The sequence below is a fragment of the Chiloscyllium punctatum genome, chromosome 3 (genome assembly GCF_047496795.1).
Source record: "Chiloscyllium punctatum isolate Juve2018m chromosome 3, sChiPun1.3, whole genome shotgun sequence".
Classification (NCBI taxonomy): Eukaryota; Metazoa; Chordata; class Chondrichthyes; order Orectolobiformes; family Hemiscylliidae; genus Chiloscyllium; species Chiloscyllium punctatum.
Genome location: NC_092741.1, coordinates 59095512 through 59117075, shown reverse-complemented (window position 1 = coordinate 59117075; position 21564 = coordinate 59095512). Strand labels below are relative to the sequence as shown.

At 40.4% G+C, this 21564-nt stretch overlaps 1 protein-coding gene across 6 annotated transcripts in view; it reads left to right on the top strand.

The window, feature by feature from the left end:
- slc18b1 (solute carrier family 18 member B1) overlaps nt 1-21564 on the top strand; it is a 63192-nt gene that overhangs the window by 1126 nt on the left and 40502 nt on the right. For 2 of the 6 annotated variants that reach the window (XM_072553765.1, XM_072553763.1), the window contains exons 2-5: nt 3238-3429; nt 10176-10318; nt 14728-14823; nt 17901-17974. In XM_072553765.1, the coding sequence (XP_072409866.1) occupies nt 3408-3429; nt 10176-10318; nt 14728-14823; nt 17901-17974 (335 nt within the window). In that variant the 5' untranslated portion in view covers nt 3238-3407. The other 4 variants (XM_072553764.1, XM_072553767.1, XM_072553766.1 and 1 more) reach the window with 4 other exon arrangements.

The following is a 21564-nucleotide window of genomic DNA, read 5'->3' as shown; positions in this document are numbered from 1 at the left end:
TCAGCCTGTGCTGACACCTATAGAATGACTATGACCAAAGTAAAATACAGGAGATGCTGGAAAATTGAAGGAAATGTTTACAGCCAGCATCTGTTAAAAGAATTAGCTGTTTTGTGTCAAAGCCCTTTCATAGGAGCTGGAGTTCATGTCTCCTCCAGGTAAACCCAGAAATTCAGGCCAAGTACAGTCTGAACATCTGAACCACAGCTTCTCATTTTAAGATGTTCTGTATGCTCAAAAGAAAGGTGGATGAGAAAACCAGGGACTTACAAATAATTAATGTAACATCTGTAGTGTGGAAATTGTTGGAATGTATAATCCAGGATGGTAGTAGCTGAACACCTTCAAAATTTTCAGTGAATCAGGGAGAGCCAGTGAAGTACGGGATTGAGGGTACTCGGTGGTCACTAGGTATGGTCTCAGGTGTTGGAGTAGAATAAACCTTAGTCATTTACCAGATACTGACCAAATAAATAACTTGCTGCAGCAAAGTAAGAATCAGAGTCATACAGCACAGAAACAGGCCCTTCGGTCCAACTAGTCCATGCCAACCATAATCCCAAACTAAGCTATTCCCACCAGCCTGTGCTTGTCCCATATCGCGCCAAAAAAAATCCCAAGAGGCTGAAATAATTAGAAATAGCATAGGTGCACCTTCTTCCCTTCCTCCATAAATAATCTGCAATGCCCCCCCGCCCTCTTTTCATGTTGTACCAAGAAGACTAATTTTATTTGCACCTAATACAAAATGTCTGTGTGATCCAGTTACAGAGAGACCGGTTTCAACTCCTTGAATTCGCCAAATTGTTTATCCAGTAAACACCATGCCAAAGCCTGCTTAAGGCTGGGAACTTTAGAATTTAAACTGTTGATTTCAATTAAATGTTGTCTCAAACAAAAGTAGATTTTTATAAATAAATTAAAACTCTTTTGGCACAAACCAACATTTGTAGAATATTTTTGCTTTAGTTTTATAGTGAATAGGACTGGCATCAATAGATTGTTAAATAAACAAGATAGATATTAGCTTTCAAAACCCAGGCCTTCATCAGACTAGGATACAGTTTGAAAATGATATTTGCAGTATAATCAGGCAGAATTGCCCAACAGCATATTTGCAGTAGTGCAGCAAAAGTAATGATTGGGCAGTAAATACATGGTATAAAAAGATATCTGACTCTATTTGGTAATCTGCTCAAACAGCTGGGAGGGGGCTGTCATAAAATCTGCCTTACTGTTTTTATCTTACTTCATTAGTACAAAAATTAGTTTAAGCTGTTCAATCAAGATATAGTTGAAACATACTGCTATTAAAATTCATAAAGACTGGTATGTATTAGTAATGCAAAATATACCATTAAATAAAGTACTCATGTAGTTCTTCTGCAACTAGTTTGCATTACAATTACAATACTGGAATTCATAGTGCACATTGACGAGAATATTTAATTTTCCAAAATTTTTCCATAGTTCATGTGTTTTTTATTAGTTGTACTCCTCTTAAAAAAATGTTCATGGGTTGATTATTTATTCATTGACATTAGGGCCACCCAATGGGTGGACCGTTTAAGAAAAACACTTCTCATGTCTTACGAGGAGAGCTGGTGGTGTAGAGGTAATGTTGCTCGATTTGTAATCCAGAGCCTCTAGTCCTGCTCTGTCAAGCTGGGATCAAATTTAACATCAGCTACGCATTTCTGGTCTTGTCAGCAATGCCCCTTTCCCAAAAAAGAACAAAGAAAAATCCATTCCTCAGCACTAAGCAATTATTTTCGATAAGCTTTTACAACATGTGGAGGCCTAATGGATAGCATCCTGAGCTTGAAACTCTGGATTCAAATTCAACTCAGGACTTGATGACCAAAGATGATGTGTTTGCGACTTGGTCAATATGTCAAATATGAACTTGCAAATCCTTCCAACATGTATCATTGACAAACATAAGAGGAGGAGAGAGATTCCTCATCAGCCATATGATGCAACAAAATTGGAGCCTTTACCATTACTATCCAGCTCCAGGCTAGAGCATGCAAGAAAAAGTGTATGTTGGGACAACAATTTGGGGCCAGGATGGAACTTGCTGGATGGTCAGTGTGAATAGGTGCCAATAGCATGGGGTTTGTGATCCCGTTCTGGCTGAGTTGGATTTAAGGCCTCCCTCCTAGTCCTACCTAGGGTGAAGATCATGACACTATAAGTTGATCCTAAGAAGGGAAGATAATTGCCATTTATACGTAGCAAGATGTGAGATAGGCTGGGCAGACACAGTCTGTGCAGCTGAGTGTTTCCAGTACCAGCTTTACTTTGCTATTTCTTTTAAGGTGCAGGACTCCTCCTCAAGCTGCAGCATAATTCAATTAACCAAGGGGCTGAGCAATCCCCTGAGACAGTCTGCAGATTCTTGAGCCAACGCTGGTTTGGTCACTATCAGTTCTGAGGAGGGTCACTCGACCGGAAACGTTGACTCCAATTTCTCTCTACAGATGCTCCCTGACCTGCTGAGCTTCCCCAGCAGTTTCTGTTGTTGTTCACTATCATTTTAATTCAAAAGTCAAAAATCACACGGCACTGGGTTATAGTCCAAGAGGTTTATTTGAAACTGCAAGCTTTAGGAGCACCCCCCCCCCCGCTTCTTAAGCAGCTGGTGAAAGAAAATACATCTGACAGAAAATTTATAAGAGCAAAAGTGTTGTACAACTTATGCGAATGTATTCACAAACATAGTCTATTACCTGTTAAGTCAGTTAGAATGGAGATTTCGATAGATTTAATTCTATACACCATAACTATGAAGTTACAATAATTTCTACATTTGCAGACAATTGTCGTGTTTGAAAAAAAACTAAAATTCACAACACCACGTTGTAGTCCAACAGGTTTAATTGGAAGCACACTAGCTTTCGGAGCGACGCTACCACCTGAAGCGACGTCCCACTATCACCTGATGAAGGAGCGATGCTCCGAAAGCTAGTGTGCTTCCAATTAAACCTGGTGGACTATAACCTGGTGTTGTGTGATTTTTAACTTTGTACACCCCAGTCCAACACCGGCATCTCCAAATCTTGAAAAAAACCTGAATCAGATGTAATTCTGTAACGAGTCACTGGGGTGAACGTGAGTGTTGCTGCGTTTTCACTTGTTTGTTGCATTAGAAGTGGGACAACTTGTGTGAACGAAGTCCTTCAACGCAACCAACAAATTGAATGTTTTTAATCAGAATTTCCATTCATAAAACAGGGCCGGTGGGAGGATTTACTTCGGAGAATTGATAAGTTTTGCCTACAAGATTGGGCGGATTAAACTTTGGACAAATTGATCGGATCCGACCTTTTTCATTTCTTCGGGATACGCAGCAAGGAGTTTGCTTCCATCGGCCGGTCTCAAACGTCTGTTCCGACCAAAATACAATGTCCGGTCAAAGAACCGAAGGTAAGTCTGCCTCTGCACTTCTTCCCCATCCCCCTGTGTTTACCTGATAGTTGTTTCTCGTGAAACTTCCAGCAGCGAAAGGCCGGAAAACTAATAGTTGTTCCCAAGAGTAGGGTTTCGTTCAATGGAGTGTAATTTTAAAAATGCGGCACACGGAGGGATATTTGCTTTAAGGACAGATTTTAAAGTTAAATCATTCAGGGGTTGTTTTGTTGTTCCTCGGAACCAACAGAACAATAGGTTGTTCCACAACCACCTGATGAAGGAGCGGCGCTCCGAAAGTTAGTGTGCTTCCGAATAAACCTGATGTTGTGTGATTTTTTTTTAACTTTGTACGCCCCAGCCCAACACCGGCATCTTCAAATCATTGTTCCTCGTGGTTGAGTTGTGCAATGCCGGGACAGAAATAAAAGAAGCACCAGAGCAAGGTGGTTTATTGAAATAGCAGGCAACCGGGAGGTCAGGGTCATTGCTTTCGACAGAGGCACGATGTAATGCAAACCCAGTCTGTGTTTAGCCTTGCCAGTGTAGTGAAGGACACAGTTAAAGAAACACACACTAGGTTATAGTCTAATAGGTTTATTTGGCAGTACAATGTTTTTTAATTTCAAAAATATATTTTATTCATAAAATAATTTGATGGTCTGTACAGTTGGTCATGCGTAAACATTTGCATACAGAGATCAGAATTTATCATTTGTATATACAGGTCTGTACATTTATCAATCATATGTCCATATATTTAGCTGAGGCGTCAGCAGAGCCCAATGACTGAGTGGGCCCCCTGTTCTTCTTTAGGCAGGCAGACCTTACACGGTGGTCTTTCCCCACCGCGCCTTGGTGGCAGCTGCCCCAAGCTTCAGCGCGTCCCTCAACACGTAGTCTTGGACCTTGGAATGTGCCAGTCTGCAACACTCAGTCGGGGTCAACTCCTTCAGCTGAAAGATCAACAGGTTTCGGATCATCCAGAGAGAGTCCTTCACCGAGTTGATGATCCTCTAGGCACAGTTGATGTTCATCTCGGTGTGCGTCCCAGGGAACAGACCGCAGAGCATGAAGTCTCACGTCACGGAGCTTTTCGGGACGAACCTCGACAAACCCCACTGCATTCCTCTCCAGACGTAGGCACATTCCAGAAGGAGGTGTGTGACAGTCTCGTCCCCCTCACAGCCGTTTCGAGGGCAGCGTGCGGTGCGGGAGAGAGTCCGGGCGTGCATAAAGGATCTCACAGGCAGAGCCCTTCTCACCACCAGCCAAGCCATGTCTTGGTGCTTGTTGGAAAGTTCTGGCAATGAGGCATTCTGCTAAATGACTTTGACAGTCTCCTCAGGGAACCGCTCGATAGGATCCGCGCTCTCCTTTTCCCGAAGGATCTCAAGGACACTACGTGCTGACCACTTCCTGGTGAACTTGTGGTCAAAGGTGTTTTTCTTCATCAACTTCTCCACAAAGGACAGGTGATACGGAACAGTCCAACTACTCAGAGCATTCCACAGCAGCGAGGCCAGGCCCATCCTTGGCAACAACGGGGAAAGGTAGAACCTCAGTACGTAGTGACACTTGGTGTTTGCGTACTAGGGATCCACGCACAGCTTGATGCAGCCACACACAAAGGTGGCCATCAGGGTGAGGGTGGCATTGGGTGTGTTTGACAGTACAATACTAATTATCAGAGCGCTGCTCCTTCATCAGGTAGCTGTGGAGCAGGATCATAAGACACAGAATTTATAGCAAAAGATCACAATGTCATGCAATTGAAACAATATATTTAACAAACCAAGATTGCTGTTAAGTCTTTCATCTTTTAGAATGGGTTCCAGATTTCGGTTCATTAATATGTAAATCCCTGAACTTCTTTTAAGCCACATTCTTGAGATAACTTAAGGAGATTCCTGAAGAAGGGTTTATGCCTGAAACGTCGATTCACCTGTTCCTTTGATGCTGCCTGACCTGCTGTGCTTTTCCAGCAACACATTTTTAAGTTCTGATCTCCAGCATCTGCAGTCCTCACTTTCTCCTATAACTTAAGGAGATACCTTAAGTTGCATGACACTGTGATCGTCAATAAATTCTGTGTCTTATCCTGCACCACAGCTACCTGATGAAAGAGCAGCACTCTGAAAGCTTTTATTTCCAAATAAATTTGTTGGACTATAACCTGGTGTTGTGTGATTTTTAACTTTGTCCAACCCAGTCCAGCACCAGCAGCTCCGCACAATGTAGGGGAGACCATATTATCAGCAACGAATATGGTAGACTAGATTGAACGAAGTACAAATAATATGCTGCTTCACCTGGAAGGTGTGTTTGGGGCCTTTTATAGTCAGGAGGGAGGAAATGAATAAGCAAGTGTCATACCTTTTGTAAATGCATGGGAAGGTGTTATTTGGGTGGGGGGGTGATGGTGTAAGGTGTGATCAAGGAGTGCACCACTAGCCTATATACCACCTTTCCCTTCTCCATTTTTATTACATTCTCCTTCCTCCACCTCTATCAAAAGCATATTTTAAAAATTTGAACAGCTTTCAGTTCCAAAGAAGACTCATACTGGATTTGAAATGTTAACTCTATTTTCCTTTCCATAGATGTTGGTAGACTAACTGAATTTCTCCAGAATTCTGTGTTTGTATGCGCCATTGGAAAGCGTGGCATTTGTTGTCCATCGCTAAATGGCCCTAAAGCAATGAACCTTCTGCAGTTTGTGCACTGAAAGTAGTCACCATTACTGTTAGTTGTTCAGTTGTCCACCATCATTCAGGACTGGCTGTGACAGGACTGCAAAGTTCTGATTTGATCCATTGGATGTTGGATCACTTAGTTTTGTCTATTTTGTACATTTTCTGAATATTTTGCGTTTATTTCCTGTTGTAACTTCACCATGTTGGTGCCTGGCACTATTTCTTGCATGCTTTCTCTCAATATGAAGAAGTGTCCTCTTCTCTGCAAGCACAGTATGGTGTTCACTCCAAACAAAACAGCAAAGACCTGATGTAATTTTTTTTCCTTTCTGTTGGCTAAGTTGTCATCAGCAGCAAGCTTCTCCAAAAGCTATATCCTTTAGGAAGCAGTCGATGGCAGTGCTACTAAACTGTTCTTTGTCAAATGCCAGAGATCTGTGATCACTGTTACCCAATATAGGCAATCACCCATTTATAAGCATATTCAAATAATTTATTGGGTTGGTTAAGAAGCAGCAGTTTAGATATGCATTATTTAATTAGACAAAGGAAGGAAATCTACTAGACATGATAGAAGAGAAAGCTTTACCGGTCCTGAAGCCATCCCACAGAGACAGTGGACCCTGACTGTATTGAGTGGTGGGTGTTTATCTCTGATGTTTGATAGTCTTTGAGGTAGCCTGATTAAGCCTTTGTTCTTCTAAACTCTTCATTTTCTACCAAGAAGGTGATGGCTCATTCCAATGGACATTCCATCTCTGACACACGTACCCCGTTAATATACCTTATTTTGAGGGCTGACAGTCTTCTGTCTGAGCCCTTTCGGCCACTGATCATGGTCAGCTACTCATGACACCAGAATGACAGTTGTCCCGTTGCCTGTCTAAATCTGAGGATTAATTTAACATTCTTTCTAAGAACAAAAACTTATTTTCCCAAACAATATTTTGGTAATAGGGTGCATACAGTGCTAGATAAGTCATTGATGTCAATTCAGTGGAGCATCATGACCTCGGTGATCCTGGTGATTTTTGTGACTATGGTTTTGTTTTCCTATGGGCTGGAAATTTGGAAAGCTAACTACTGTTGTAACAGTGTAACAGTGGTTAAGTGAAATATCATGCTCCACAGTAAATACCAGGAAAATGCAGCATTAAAGAGTTCCCAACTTCCAACATAATGATAAAACAAAGAAATGAGGATGCTGGAGAGTTGAAACAAAAACAGAAATTGCTGGTGAAACTCAGTACATCTGGTAACATCTGTGGAAAGAAAGCACAATTAACATTTCATATCTAGTATCACCTCATCAGACTATTCCAATTTCCAAAACCTTGATGATGGATATTGAAGTCTCCCATTCTGTGCTTCTTCCAACTGATGCTCAATTGCGTTGTGAAAATTCAGCGTAAATCATTTCAAATGATCCTGTTATCCTTTTCAATTAGTTAAGTTGTACTAAATTCATACTATCAATTTAATCCAATATCACATCAAAAATTGAAAGACTTCACAGATTTCTCTGAAAGAAACTAAAGAAATTGAGGGTTTGGTTAAGAAAAAGAAGGAAGCATATGGCAGGTATAGACAGGATAGATCAAGTGAATCCTTAGAGTAGAAAGGCAGTAGGAGTAGGGAAATCAGGAGGGGAAGAAAGGGACATGAGATAGCTTTCGCAAATAGGGTTAGGAAGAATCTAAAAGGTTTTTACAAATACATTTAAGGGCAAAAGGGTAACTATGGAATGAATAGGGCCTCTCAAAAATCAGCAAGGCAGCCTTTGTGTGGAGCCGCAGGAGCTGGGGGAGAAATTAAATGAATATTTTGTATCAGTGTTGGAAAAGGACATGGAAGATATAGAATGTGGGGAAATAAATGGTGACATCTTGAAAAATGTCCATATTACAGAGGAGGAAGTGCTGGATTTCTTGAAATGCATTGAAGTGGATAAATCCCCAGGACCTGATCAGGTGTACTGTGGGAAGCTAGGAAGTGATTGCTGGGCCTCTTACTGAGATATTTGTATCATCAATAGTCACAGGTGAGGTTCCAGAAGTCTGCAGGTTGGCTAACGTGATACCATTATTCAAGAAAGGTGGTAAGGGCAAGCCAGGGAACCCTTTAGACCGGTGACCCTGACATTGGTGGTGGGCAAGTTGTTGGAGGGAATCCTGAGGGACAGGATTTACACCTTTTTGGAAAGGCAAGGACTGATTAGGGATAGTCAACGTGGCTTTCTGCATAGGAAATCATATCTCATGAACTTGATTGAGGTTTCAAAAAAGTAATAAAGAGGATTGATGAGGGCAGAGCGATGGACACAATCTGTATGGACTTCAGTAAGGCATTCGACAAGGCTCCCCATGGGAGACTGGTTAGCAAGGTTAGATCTCATGGAATACAGGGAGAACTAGCCATTTGGATACAGAGCTGACTTGAAGGTAGAAGAAAGAGGGTGGTAGTGAAGGGTTGTTTTTTCAGACTAGAGGCCTATGACCTCTGGTGTGCCACAAGGATCAGTGCTGGCTCGACTACTTTTCGTCATTTATATGAATGATTTGGATGTGAACGTAGGAGGTATAGATAGTACATTTGCAGAAGACACTAAAATTGGAAGTGTAGTGACAGCGAAGGAGGTTACCTCAGATTACAACAGAATCTTAACCAGATGGGCCAATGGGCTGAGGAGTGACACATGGAGTTTAATTTAGATAAATGTGAGGTGCTGCATTTTGAGAAAGTACATCTTAGCAGGACTTATACACTTAATGGTAAGGTCCTGGGGAGTGTTCTGAACAAAGAGACCTTGGAGTGCAGGTTCATAGCTCCTTGAAAGTAGAGTCACAGGTATAAAGGATAATGAAGAAGGCGTTTGGTATGCTTTCCTTTATTGGTCAGAGCATTGAGTATAGGAGTTGGGAGGTCATGTTGCAGCTGTACAGAATGTTGGTTAGGCCACTTTTGGAGTATTGCGTGCAATTCTGATCTCCTTCCTATCAGAAGGATGTTGTGAAACTTGAAAGGATTCAGAAAAGATTTACAAGGATGTTGCCAGGTTGGAGGATTTGAACTATAGGGACAGGCTGAGTAGGCTGGGGCCATTCTCCCTGGAGCTTCAGAGGCTGAGGGGTGAACTTAGAGGTTTATAAAGCATGAGGGGCATGGATGAGATAAGTAGACAAAGTTTTTCCCTGTGGTGGGGGAGTCCAGAACTAGAGTGCTTAGATTTAGGGTGAGAGGGGAAAGATGTAAAAGGGACCTGAGGGGCAACTTTTCCACACAGAAGATGGTGTGTTTATGGAATGAGTTGCCAGAGGAAGTGGTGATGCTGGTATAATTGCAACATTTAAAAGGCATCTGGATGGGTATATGAATAGGAAAGGTATAGAGGGATATGGGTCAAGTGCTGGCAAATGGGGCGAGATTGGGTTGGGATGTCTAGTTGACATGGACGAGTTGAACCGAAGGATCTGCTTCTAGGCTGTACATCTCTAAGACTCTATGACTGTATGAGTAACAATCAGAAAAGTATTCATCTTTTTCTTTAAAATACTGACCAACATTTGTTGCGTCAAATACAGTTGAGTTCTAGCTGCTCTGTTAATTCTTATATGATCCACTTTCAGAGATATTATCTAAGTGTGTCGAAATAGAGAAGAGGGAATGGCAAGATAAGTAATCTCCCTAGCACCATGGAAAAAGTACAATCAAAGCACTTGAGGAGACATTGGAGGTAGTCAACTTTCAAACTGTACAGTATTTTGGTACAATTTCTTGAGTGTGGTATTGAGTTATGGTGACCGAGACCCAAAAAGATATCTCAACCCAAAATCTGGCACAAATTTAGTGATTCAGCCTGTTTAAGTTATGAAATAAGACCACTGAAATGTAATATTTTCAACTTTAAAAGGAGGAAATGGAAGAGTAACTTTACAAGTTATAAGTTTTAGTCTTTACTACATATGTTCTCTCATTCAGTATTGTTAAATGTTCTTGTAAGTGAACCCAACGTTCCCTATAATTTTGTACAGTTTTCGTTTGGAAATTGATGTCTTAAATTTGTGACAGTTGCAGGTGATCAAAATGAAAATTCAAGAAACGAATCACAGAAGTGGACAAGATCCCAAATTTTCACACTACTCTCTGCAGCATCATTGAACTTTAGTTCTATGATTTGTTATTCAATTTTGGCACCTTTCTTTCCAAAAGAGGTAATGAACATGTTCTGCATTTGCCTGAGTTATATTCTATTTGAAGACATCACTGAAAATACAGTTCATGCATTTTGTAATTTGACTTGGTTTCATAACATTTTATTCATTCACTGGACTTGGGTGTCACTGGTTAGGCCAGCATTTATTGGTCAACCCTAACTGCTCTTCAGAAGGTGATGGTGAGCTGCCTTCTCAAGTCCTTAAAGTCCCTCAAGTCTGTAGGGGATTTTTTTATTCTCCTCTCCATAGAATCCCTACAGTGCAGAAATAGGCCATTTGGCCCAACAAATCCACACCAACCTTCCAAAAGGTAACCTACCCAGACCCATTCTCCTACCCTATTACTCTACTCTACATTTACCCTGACTACTGCACTTAACCTACACACCTTTGAGCACTATGGGCAATTTAGCATGGCCAATTCACCTAACCTGCACACCTTTTGATTGTGGGAGGAAACCAGCGCATCCAGAGGAAATACACACAGATACAAGGAGAATGTGCAAACTCCACAAAGTCACCTGAGGGTGGAATTGAACCTGGGTCCCTGGTGCTGTGAGGCAGTAGTGCTAACCACTGAGCCACCATGCCGCCCTATGAATATGCTTTGCTACTTCTACTGTTCAAGGGTATTGCACTAATATAATGTGCTTGATTGGCAAACTGTTGGTTAAAATTTAGTATAAATAATTCTGTTGATGATATTCTTTATCAACTATTTCTCCTTGGTGAATATAATTTTGTTTTTAGAACATGTTACCTTTACAGACACTGGTCATATTTGTAGTAAGTGACTTGCCAAATTAGGTTATCTGTTTGTCATTTAGTTTCAACTTTTGAAACTATCCTATGCTTTTTCAACATAGAAGAATTTCATAAAACAATTCATTCATACATAAAAAGACACTATATATATAAATGCAAATAATTGAAACCAAATGACTTGATCTCATTAGGTAATTATTGTATGCATATGAACCAATTAAAAGCTGGTCTTTGGGTAAGTAAGTCAAAGATGAAGATATTAGGTGAGATTGCCAAATTCTCCATCAAAGTGACAGATTTTCTGAAGAGACTTGAAGTTGGAGCAGAATATGGAAGTTTATGGAGAGAATTTCAGAACATTGGGCCTGAATAAGTCAGCGGAACTAAGGGTGTGGGTGAATGGGACTCTGAGCAGCATAAGATATTGATTTTAGATGGGCCAAAGTTCAATGAGGATTAAGAACCAAGAATGACCAGGAGAGCATTTGAAATAGTTGAATCTGGAAGTGACTAGCATTAATTCATTTTATGGAGGTTTATAGAGCTGCCCATAATTAAGTAGCACAAAATGGTCGTCGGCTGCCCATAACTGAACAGAAAATAGCTGACAGATTACAACAGAACATGGCTGACAATAGATAGAGAGCCATGGGAAAATATTTTCATAATATAATCTCAGCAAGTCAAACAATAACAGGACTGTTTAGTCAGGGTTACTGACTGGGATAGAATGTGCAACTTACATAGCTAAAAACATTTTACACTAAGTAGTTGTTTCTCTTGACTTATTTAATCAACATTTTACAACATTAAGAGTAGGTTTTAGTTAAGATTCTTCAGATAATCATGTATATAGATTCCATAGTAGCTATAGATCCACACAAATACAAAAGAAAAGATTCAAACCAGTTTTGTGCAGTTGAAGTGACTTTATTGTTAAAGTCTGTGAAAACATCATGAACATGGGTGGACTACCAGCCTGTCCATCTCTGTCATTCAGTGATCTTAATTGGAAATACATTGAAATTGTTGTGAACTGTGTAAGATGCGAGTTGAGAAAGCCACTTACAGAGGGAACATCTCAGCGCCGCTGAACAATAATATCAATAGTGTGCGCTCTGAGTTTTAACTGTATACAATCTGAAGTTTTTGCGTGTCTTACTGAAAATAAAATCTGAAACTGTAACGAAGTTGTACCAAAATAAAGTTGTACCTGAATCTACCATCGGGCTTGGACTATCTTTGGAAAAATATGAGATCTAACAGCAGCCATAAGGTGTGGTGAAATGCATTGAGATAGTAGTAGACAATTTTAGTGGAAAGAATGTGGAGTTGGAAATTCAGCTCAGGAATGTATAGGATGCAGAAATTGTGAGCAATCTGATTCAAGCTGAGACGAGACAGTCAGTAGCAAGGGTTCAGCATATAGGGCACATTGAAGTTAAGTTTTTCTAGTGTTTAATATGAAGAAGTTGTTCTTTTTAGACTTGAAAAATGTTTTCACGTGTGGTTTGTGTCAGGAGTGCACTGCCTGGAGTATAGTGGTGGCAGGTTCAATTGAGATATTCTGCAGGGCATCGAATGATCATTTCTATTCAAATAGTGTGCAAGGGTACAGGGAAAAGACAGGAGAATGGCATTAAGTCAAAATGCTGTTTTGGAGAGCCAGTGCAGACACAGTGGACCAACCGGCCTGCTTTGGCATGTAAAACTTCTGTGATTCTGTGAAGACTCTGTCACGCAGCAATTATCTTGACTTAATTGAGAATGCTGTTCATGTATCAAGAATTGATAAACTAGTAAATCACATTATTAAAAAGTGTCCTGTGGAATAAATAAATAATCCAAGGATGAAATTCAACAGGTTTTGACTATAGGCAGCTTACTAATAATACAAATGTATTAATCAGGAGCAAGACATGGCCCTGAGAGCCTGGTCCACCAATCCGTAAGATATTGACTGATCTGATGACACTACATTCCTGCTGACCCCTCCTGGCCAATTACCTTTCACTCCTTGCTTAAGAATCTGTCTCCCTCTTTGTCAAAAGGATTCAAGGACTCTGTTTCAATTGCCTTTTGAGGAAGATGGTTCCAAAGATTCTCAGCCCCTACAGTATCTTCTCCAGGCGTTCACCTTGACCAGCATTCCCTAACATCACAGGTCACATTCCATTGGCAAAAACTGTCTGCAACTTCCACGCATGGAGGTTGATCTCGACAGAGCACCAACCTCCAGTACATTGAATACGAAATGGGAGTGGTATTTAGTCGAATTAAGGAGGTATTGTCAGTCGTGGGCATGATCAATATCTATCCAGTCTCTTGGATGTGGTCGGGGTGGGGGGGGGAGGGTGTCTGTTGTTTAGAAATGTTCAGCCTTCAAATTGTTGTGTATTACTATGGGTACTATAAAAAAGCTATCCTACTGAAAGGGGATATTGCATGGCTCTAAGGAAGACTATCCTCTCTGCTTTCTATCCTGTGCTCTTTCGCTAGATTAGATTACTTACAGTGTGGAAACAGGCCCTTTGGCCCAACAAGTCCACACCGACCCGCCGAAGCGTAACCCACCCAGACTCATTCCCCTAACACTACGGGCAATTTAGCATGGCCAATTCACCTATTCTGCGCATTTTTTGGATTGTGGGAGGAAACCGGAGCACCCGGAGGAAACCCACGCAGACACTGGGAGAATGTGCAAACTTCACACAGTCAGTCGCCTGAGGCGGGAATTGAACCCGGGTCTCTGGCGCTGTGAGGCAACAGTGCTTAACCACTGTGCTACCATGCCGCCCACCATTGCAATCTTAAGGTACTTCAGCTAAAATGACAGTTGACCACATAGGTGATGATATAAAGTGAGCACATATTTATAAATGTGACATTCTTTACAATGGAGTTTCATCTGTGCCACCTATTTTCCTCACAGCATTCTCTTTTTCTTTTCCTTTCCATTGTATACCAGTGCAGTCCTCAGGTTCACAGTTGGGATGGAAGGATCCTGTCTAATTCTGGAGATCATTGAAGTTAGAGCTCTGGACGGATAATCCCAAGAGCATTTTCGGCTAGAGGGCCTAGATATGCAGATAATGCCCCAGCCAAATGCAAGCTACCTCTCCCTGGTTTGCACTTCTGCGAGGTGGAGGGGCTAGGCATCTCTTGACTGTTCAGAAAGGAAACTTCTGGGGAGCCTGCATAAGGTTCTCTCTCAGATTGAGTTTCTATTGGCACTAATGGTCTTTCTTGAGAGGAAGGGGTACCTAAACTTTTATTTTGTTGGAATAATGTTTGATGTGTTACTTTACCGAATGCCTTCTAGAAACTTAAGTGCAGAATATCCACTATTTCCACTCAATCCATAGTATGTTACTTCTCAAAGAACTCCAATAAATTGTTCAGTGCCATTTTCCTTTCATAAAACCATGTTGACTATATCCAATTACCTTGAATTTTACTAAGAGTCCAGCTATAAATTCTCTAATAGTAGTATCTGATATTTTAACAATGGCAAATGTTAAAATAATTGCCTTTAGTTTCCTGCTTTTTGTTTCCCTCTCTTTTAAGTCAAGGAATCATATTTGCTACTTTCAATCCACTGAATCATGTGTATTACATTTATTATATTACTTTCTTTGCAGGCAGGAAGGAAAGGAGCCAATGACACTGTTGTTGGAATGATTTTTGGATGTTTTGCTTTATTTAATCTTGTATTTTCACTTGTATTAGGAAAATATGTAAGTATAATATTTTAATATATTTATTCTTTCACACTGCAATCTTAAGGTTTTTTTTAACCTAGTAACACTTGTCACTGACAACATATATTTAATGTTAGAAAAGCGCAGTCTCTTTTATTAAAGCCTTTTATTACTAATGTTTCTGGTCAATTAACTGGATGTAAAGTATAGCTACAATTTTTGTTGCAGCAAATACATGGCAAAGCCTCCTGGCTTTATTGTCTTAGGAGGAGTACTGACATTGGTTCCTCAAGTCTTCTGAGAGAAATTGAGGAGTTAGGGTTTAAATTAAAAAGCAGTGCATCGATATTTATAGATTATTACTTATTATATCCAACTGGAATGAGAAATGATGGATTTGAAGTTTAAATGTTGGCTGAAAGAGTTATATAAGAGGCAGATAATTTGATTCATGGCTCATTGGCACAGATACTGGAAAAGATAGAGCATCAGGCTCTACTGAACCAATCTGAGACCAATGTGGTAGCAAATTGAGTAGCCAGATCTGTAGGTAGGAATTTAAACTTATGTGGGGCTGATTGGGAGAATTCAGGAAATTCAGAAAAACTGCAAGGGAAATGTCAAAATTCTACTCCAGAACATGCTGGTTCTCAACCCTGGTCAACTGGCTTTGAAAAGGGTCCCACATATTAAATTAATCTTCAAAAAGCTGCCCCAGTGCAATTTTTTCAGTGCCTGCCTAACACTGTTATAATTAGCCTTCCTCCAATGTAGCACTTTCTCTCAAGGACCAATCTTATCCTATTCCATAGCTATCTAAAACTTATAGAATTTTGGTGATTGTTCACAAAGTTTACCCCAACTGAAACTTCGATAACCTGGCCAGGTTCATTCCCCAGATAATGTGGCCCCTTCTCTAGTTCGACTATCTACATATTGTTTCAAGAATCCCACCTAGATGCATCTAACAAATTCTGCCTCATTTAAGCCCCTGGTACTTAGAAAGTCCCAGTGAAGATTGAGGAAATCAAAATCACCCACTTTTAACAACCCTGTTGTTTTTACAGCTTTCCATGACCTGCTTACATATTTGTTTCTCTAACTTCCACTGGCCATTGGAAGGTCTATAGTATAACCCCATCACAGTGACTGCACCTTTCTTATTCCTAACTTCTACCCATATGACCTCGCTGGATGATTCCTCCAAGACGTCCTTTCTTACTAGAGCCAAGGCATTCTGCTTCGTCAGTAATGCAACTCCTCCACTCCTTCTACGTCCATGTCTATCAACCCTGGAATGTTGAGCTGCCAATCCTGCCCTTCTATTAATCAAATCTCTCCAATGGCTACCACACCGTAGTTCCATGTACTAATCTAGACTGAGCTCATTTGTCTCAAACTAAATATGCTTCAGGCCACGAGTCTCTGTGTTCATTAACCTAGACCTGCCTGTTATTCCTACTGGACTTACTTGATCTAGCTTCTTTCCTTTCTTCAAATGCTCCACATGCTGATCTACTGCTCTGGTTCCCACCCCACTACCACACTAGTTTGTGGTGTTGAACTGCCTTCTTGAAGTGCTGAGGTTTATTTTGTGTAGCCAAACCCACAATGACATTAGGGATGGGGTTTCAGGTTTTTGACCCAGTGACAGTGAAGAAAAATGATTTAATTCTAATTCAGAGTGTTGAGCGTCTTGGACTTGCAGTTGCAAATAAAGTCATAGAGTCATAGAGATGTACAGCATGGAAACAGATTCTTCGGTCCAACTCGTACATGCTGTTCAGATATCCTAGTCCCGTTTGCCAGCACTTGGCGCATATTCTTCCAAACCCTTCCTATTCATATAATCATCCAGATGCCGTTTAAATGCTTCAATTGTACTAGACTCCACCATGTCCTCTAGCAGCTCATTCCATACACGCACCGCCTCTGCATGAAAAGTTACCCCCTAGGCCCCTTTTATATCTTTCCCCTCTCACCCTAAACCTATGCCCTCTAGTTCTGGACTCACTGACTCCAGAGAAAATACCTTGTCCATTTACCCTATCCATGCTCCTCATGATTTTATAAACCTCTATACAGTCACCGCTGACCCTCTGATGTTCCAGGGAAAACAGCCCGAGCCTATTCAACCTCTCCCTATAGCTCAAATCCTCCAACCCTGGCAACATCCTTGTAGATCTTTTCTGAACCCTTTCACAACATCCTTCCAATAGGAAGGAGACCAGAATTGCAAGCAATATTCCAACAGTGGCCTAACCAGTGTCCTGTACAGCTGCAACATGACCTCCCAACTCCTATACGACTATATTCAGTGTTCTGACCAATAAAGGAAAGCATACTAACTGCCTTCACTATCCTATTTACGTACACTCCAAAGTCTCTTTGTTCACCAGTGCTCCCCAGGACCTTACAGTTAAGTGTGAAAATCCTGCTGTCATTTGCTTTTCCAAAATGCACCTCGCATTTATGTAATTAATCTATTAATTTATCTAAATAAAAATGATCCTGTAAATCCGTTTTTTAGATTAGTGTCAGTTAACCATTGTGGCATAGACAGCCTCACATAGGGAAGCTCACACCTTCAATACATTATTTGGGCCGACATGACACCAATTGTTAAAGTTCATTTGAGAATATAACTTTTAAAAAATCTGCGATTTACATATGAAAGAACTGAAACCAACATGTTCATTCTAAAAGATGAGAGACTTAACAAACAATCCAGGTCTTTTTCAATATATAATTTCAGTTACATCACCCTGTAAAGTTTTGCTATAAATTCTGTGTCTTACAATCTTATTCTCCACAACCACCTGATGAAGGAGCAATGCTTCCAAAGCTAGTGCTTCCAAATAAACCTGTTGGTCTATAACCTGGTGTTCTGTGATTTTATCTAAATTAAACTCCATTTGCCACTCCTTAGCCCATTGACCCAGATGTTTTACACAATCAGTATATACTTCCTTTTTTTTATTATAGCCCTGCAAAATTGATTAAAGCTTATAATGTAGCCTTTCCTGTAAAAGTGTGTATTCCATAGAAATGTAATAAGTTGAGATTTTGTTTGACAGATTAAAATTCCTGTTAACTTGTTTATATATTTGCAGATTGTACAAATCGGAGCAAAATTTATGTTTCTGTCTGGAATGTTCATTTCTGGCTGGTCTACCATCCTTTTTGGGTAAGTTATCCATTTGATTTTATTTAGTATATACTTGCAATCTGGTCCTTGGCTGTTGAATGTGTAAATTGAGATTCAGATTGTGGTGCTTTTCCAGTTGTATACAACTACCACAAAGCACTTTTCAACAGTACTTTTCAAAGTTAAAAATCACACAGCACCAGATTACAGTCCAACAGGTTTATTTGGAAGCACTAGCTTTCGAGGTGTTGCATCTTCGTCAGGTGGTTGTGGGACGTGACAGTACGACACAGAATTTATAGCAAAAGGTTTACAGTGTCATGGAGTTGTAATGAAATATTAAACAACTTTAGTTAAAAATCACACAACACCAGGTTATGGTTCTTAAACAAATTTAGATTAAGTCTTTCATCTTTCAGAATGGGATATGGTGGTTTAGGTTCTTTAATATGTAAATCCCAGAATTACATTCTCATGGTGGCGTCAGCTTATCTAATAATAGGTGTCATCTCAGCTCAGATGATGCATTAAATGTGTGAAGGTAAAGTCTGTACCAATGTTGAGTCAATTCTATTTCTAAAGTGGCGCCCACAGAATCTTGTCTGGAATGTTCCTTTCTGGCTGGTATACTGTCATTTTTGGATAAGTTATCCATTGGATTTTATATAGCATATACTTGCAATCTGGTCCTTGGCTGTTGTCCAGTACTTCCCGGGAGCTGAAAGACTGTGCCATGTTCTTTGCAGCCTGCAACACATTATCGATGAGGACAAGCACCTAGCCAAGACCTTCTCTACACTTCCACTTCTTGCCTTTAAACAACCACCAAACCTCAAACAGATCATTATTCGCAGCAAACTGCCCAGCCTTCAGGACAACATCAACCATGACATCGTACAACCCTGTCACAGCAGCCGCTGCGAGACATGTTAGTGTGTCAGCACGGGTACCACCATTACACGTGGGGCCACCACTCACCATATACGCCTCAGGTACTCATGTGACTCGGCCAACCTTGTCTATCTCATACGTTGCAGACAGGGATGCCCTGTGGCTTGGTACATTGGCGAGGTTGAACAGACGCTACAACAACAGATGAATGGACACTATGCAACGATCACCAGACAGGACTGTTTCCTTCCATTCGGAGAACACTTCAGTTGTCTGGGACATATGGCCTCGGACCTCTGGGTGACCATCCTCCAAGTTGGATTTCAGGACAAGCAACAATTCAAAATGGCTGAACAGAGGCTGATAGCCAAGTTCAATACCCATGGGGAAGGCCTCAACTGTGACCTTGAGTTCATGTCATCTCTCTGTCTCTCTCCATCCCCCTCACTCTCTCTCTCTTTCTCACACACACACAAACATGCGCGCAGCCCTGCCCTCACCCCCACACATGCACCATCTCACAGGCTTATATCCCATCAGACTCATACATATACTTGACCAAGCTTACACACGCACATACACTCGCTCTTTCACACACACTGAAATCCTTACACACACACACACACACTCACACACATACCCACTCTGTCTCTCTTGCACACATGTAGGTTTATGGGGTGAATTTAATTTGGAGATTTACATTTGTTTTGTTCAAAAACTGCATTAATCCATGTAAGATTCTGTGGGCCCCCACTTTAGAAATAGAATTGATTCAACATTGGTACAAACTTTACCTTCACACATTTAATGCATTGTCTAAGCTGAGATGACACCTATTATTAGATAAGCTGATGCCACCTTAAGAATGTAATTCTGAGAGTTACATATTAAAGAGCCTAAACCACCATATCCCATTCTAAAAGATGAAAGACTTAATGTAAATTTGTTTAAGAACTATAACCTGGTGTTGTGTGATTTTTAAATAAAGTTGTTTAATATTTCGTTACAACTCCATGACACTGTAACCCTTTTGCTATAATTTCTGTGTCATATGGTCATGTTCCACAATCACCTGATGGAGAGGCAGTGCTTCCAAATAAACCTGTAGGACTATAACCTGATGTTGTGTGATTTTTAACTTTAACTTTGTCCACCCCAGTCCAACACCGACATCTCCAAATCATGATAGTAATTTCAGTAAATTTCACAATGGAAGGGGGTTGGAATACAATTACTAACATTAAATCAGGGACAAATTCTTTAAAATTCAGAAACTAGAATTTTACCAGATTGATTTCTTTTTTTCTCTTGCAATATTGAGAACAAAATCTATGTGGTCACTTACTTTCAAGAGGTAAAATACCTGTTGTAAATGTTGATTTCTTTGTGATAGTTGTATACAAAAGCACCACAATTTGAACCCCAACTCAAACATTCAATAGCTAAAGACTGGTTCTCAAAGATTGTATAATAACTTTTCTACATTTATGTCCATGCACAAAATTTTAAAAGCCCTACTTTTGCAGTCAATGAAAAATAAATTCTGATGTGGAGGTGCCAGTGTTGGACTGGGGTGGACAAAGTCAAAAATCACAAGACACCAGATTATAGTCCAACAGGTTTATTTGAAATCACAAGCTGTCGGAGCGATGCTCCTTCACTCATCTCTTATTATGCCAGCAACTATCCATTGATTTTCAAAAGTTTGTTGTTTTTTGTATGATCATTGGCACAGCAGAAGGAAAGAGGATTGGGAACAAAGGCAACCAAAAAGTGCGTCTCTCCACCTAATCAAAAAGAAGAATCTTCAAAGATATAATTATCATAGAGGGACTGTGACAAAGATTCACTGAACTACTTCCTGGGATGGAGCGATCATCCTATGATAAAAAATTAAATAGAGTTGGCCTTGACTGTGATGACAATAATGAGGGGTGATCTCATTGAAACACAACAAAACTCTTACAGGACTCTGAGTCTGTGAACATACCTACACAACATGTACTACAGTAGTTCAAGAAGACAATTCATCAATGTCATCCTTTCACGAACAATTTGGGATGTGTAAAAGCTGCTAGCCCAGCCAGTAGTGCCCACATCCTGTGAAAGAATTAAGAAGATATTCATAGATTCTCAAGAGTAGATTTTGATAAGCACAGATAACTCGGAGGAATCTGGGAATAGAGAGAGAGTGCATAGATATGGATGGGGTGAGACCAAGGAGAGATTTGAAAATAAGGATACAAATTTTAAAATCAAGTAGTTGTTTAATCAAGAGTTAGTATAGGTCAGAAGCAGAGGATTGATGAATGAATGGGATTTAGTGCTAATAAGGACACGTGCAGCAGACCTTTTAGGTAATCTCAAATTTGCAGATGGTACAAATGCAGGTTGGTCAGGTATACTTTGCAGTAGTTAAATTTAGAGGTACCAAAGACTGGCAGTATCATAGATGATGGTTTCATCTGAAGATGATTGAGGCAGGAGCAATGTTGGGTGATATTACTAAAGTGTAAATAGGTGGTCATAGTGACAGCACAGAGATGCAGTTGGAAGGTGACAAACTGGTTCAACCTCAGACAATCCGAGCTAGGGAACAAAGTTTGTGAAAGGACCATAGAATCGTACAATCCCTACTGTGCAGATAGAGGCCATTCAGCCCATTGAGTCTGCACCAACCCAACAAAGAATATTTCACCCTCCACCCTATCCTAAGACCATAAGATCTAGGTGTGGAA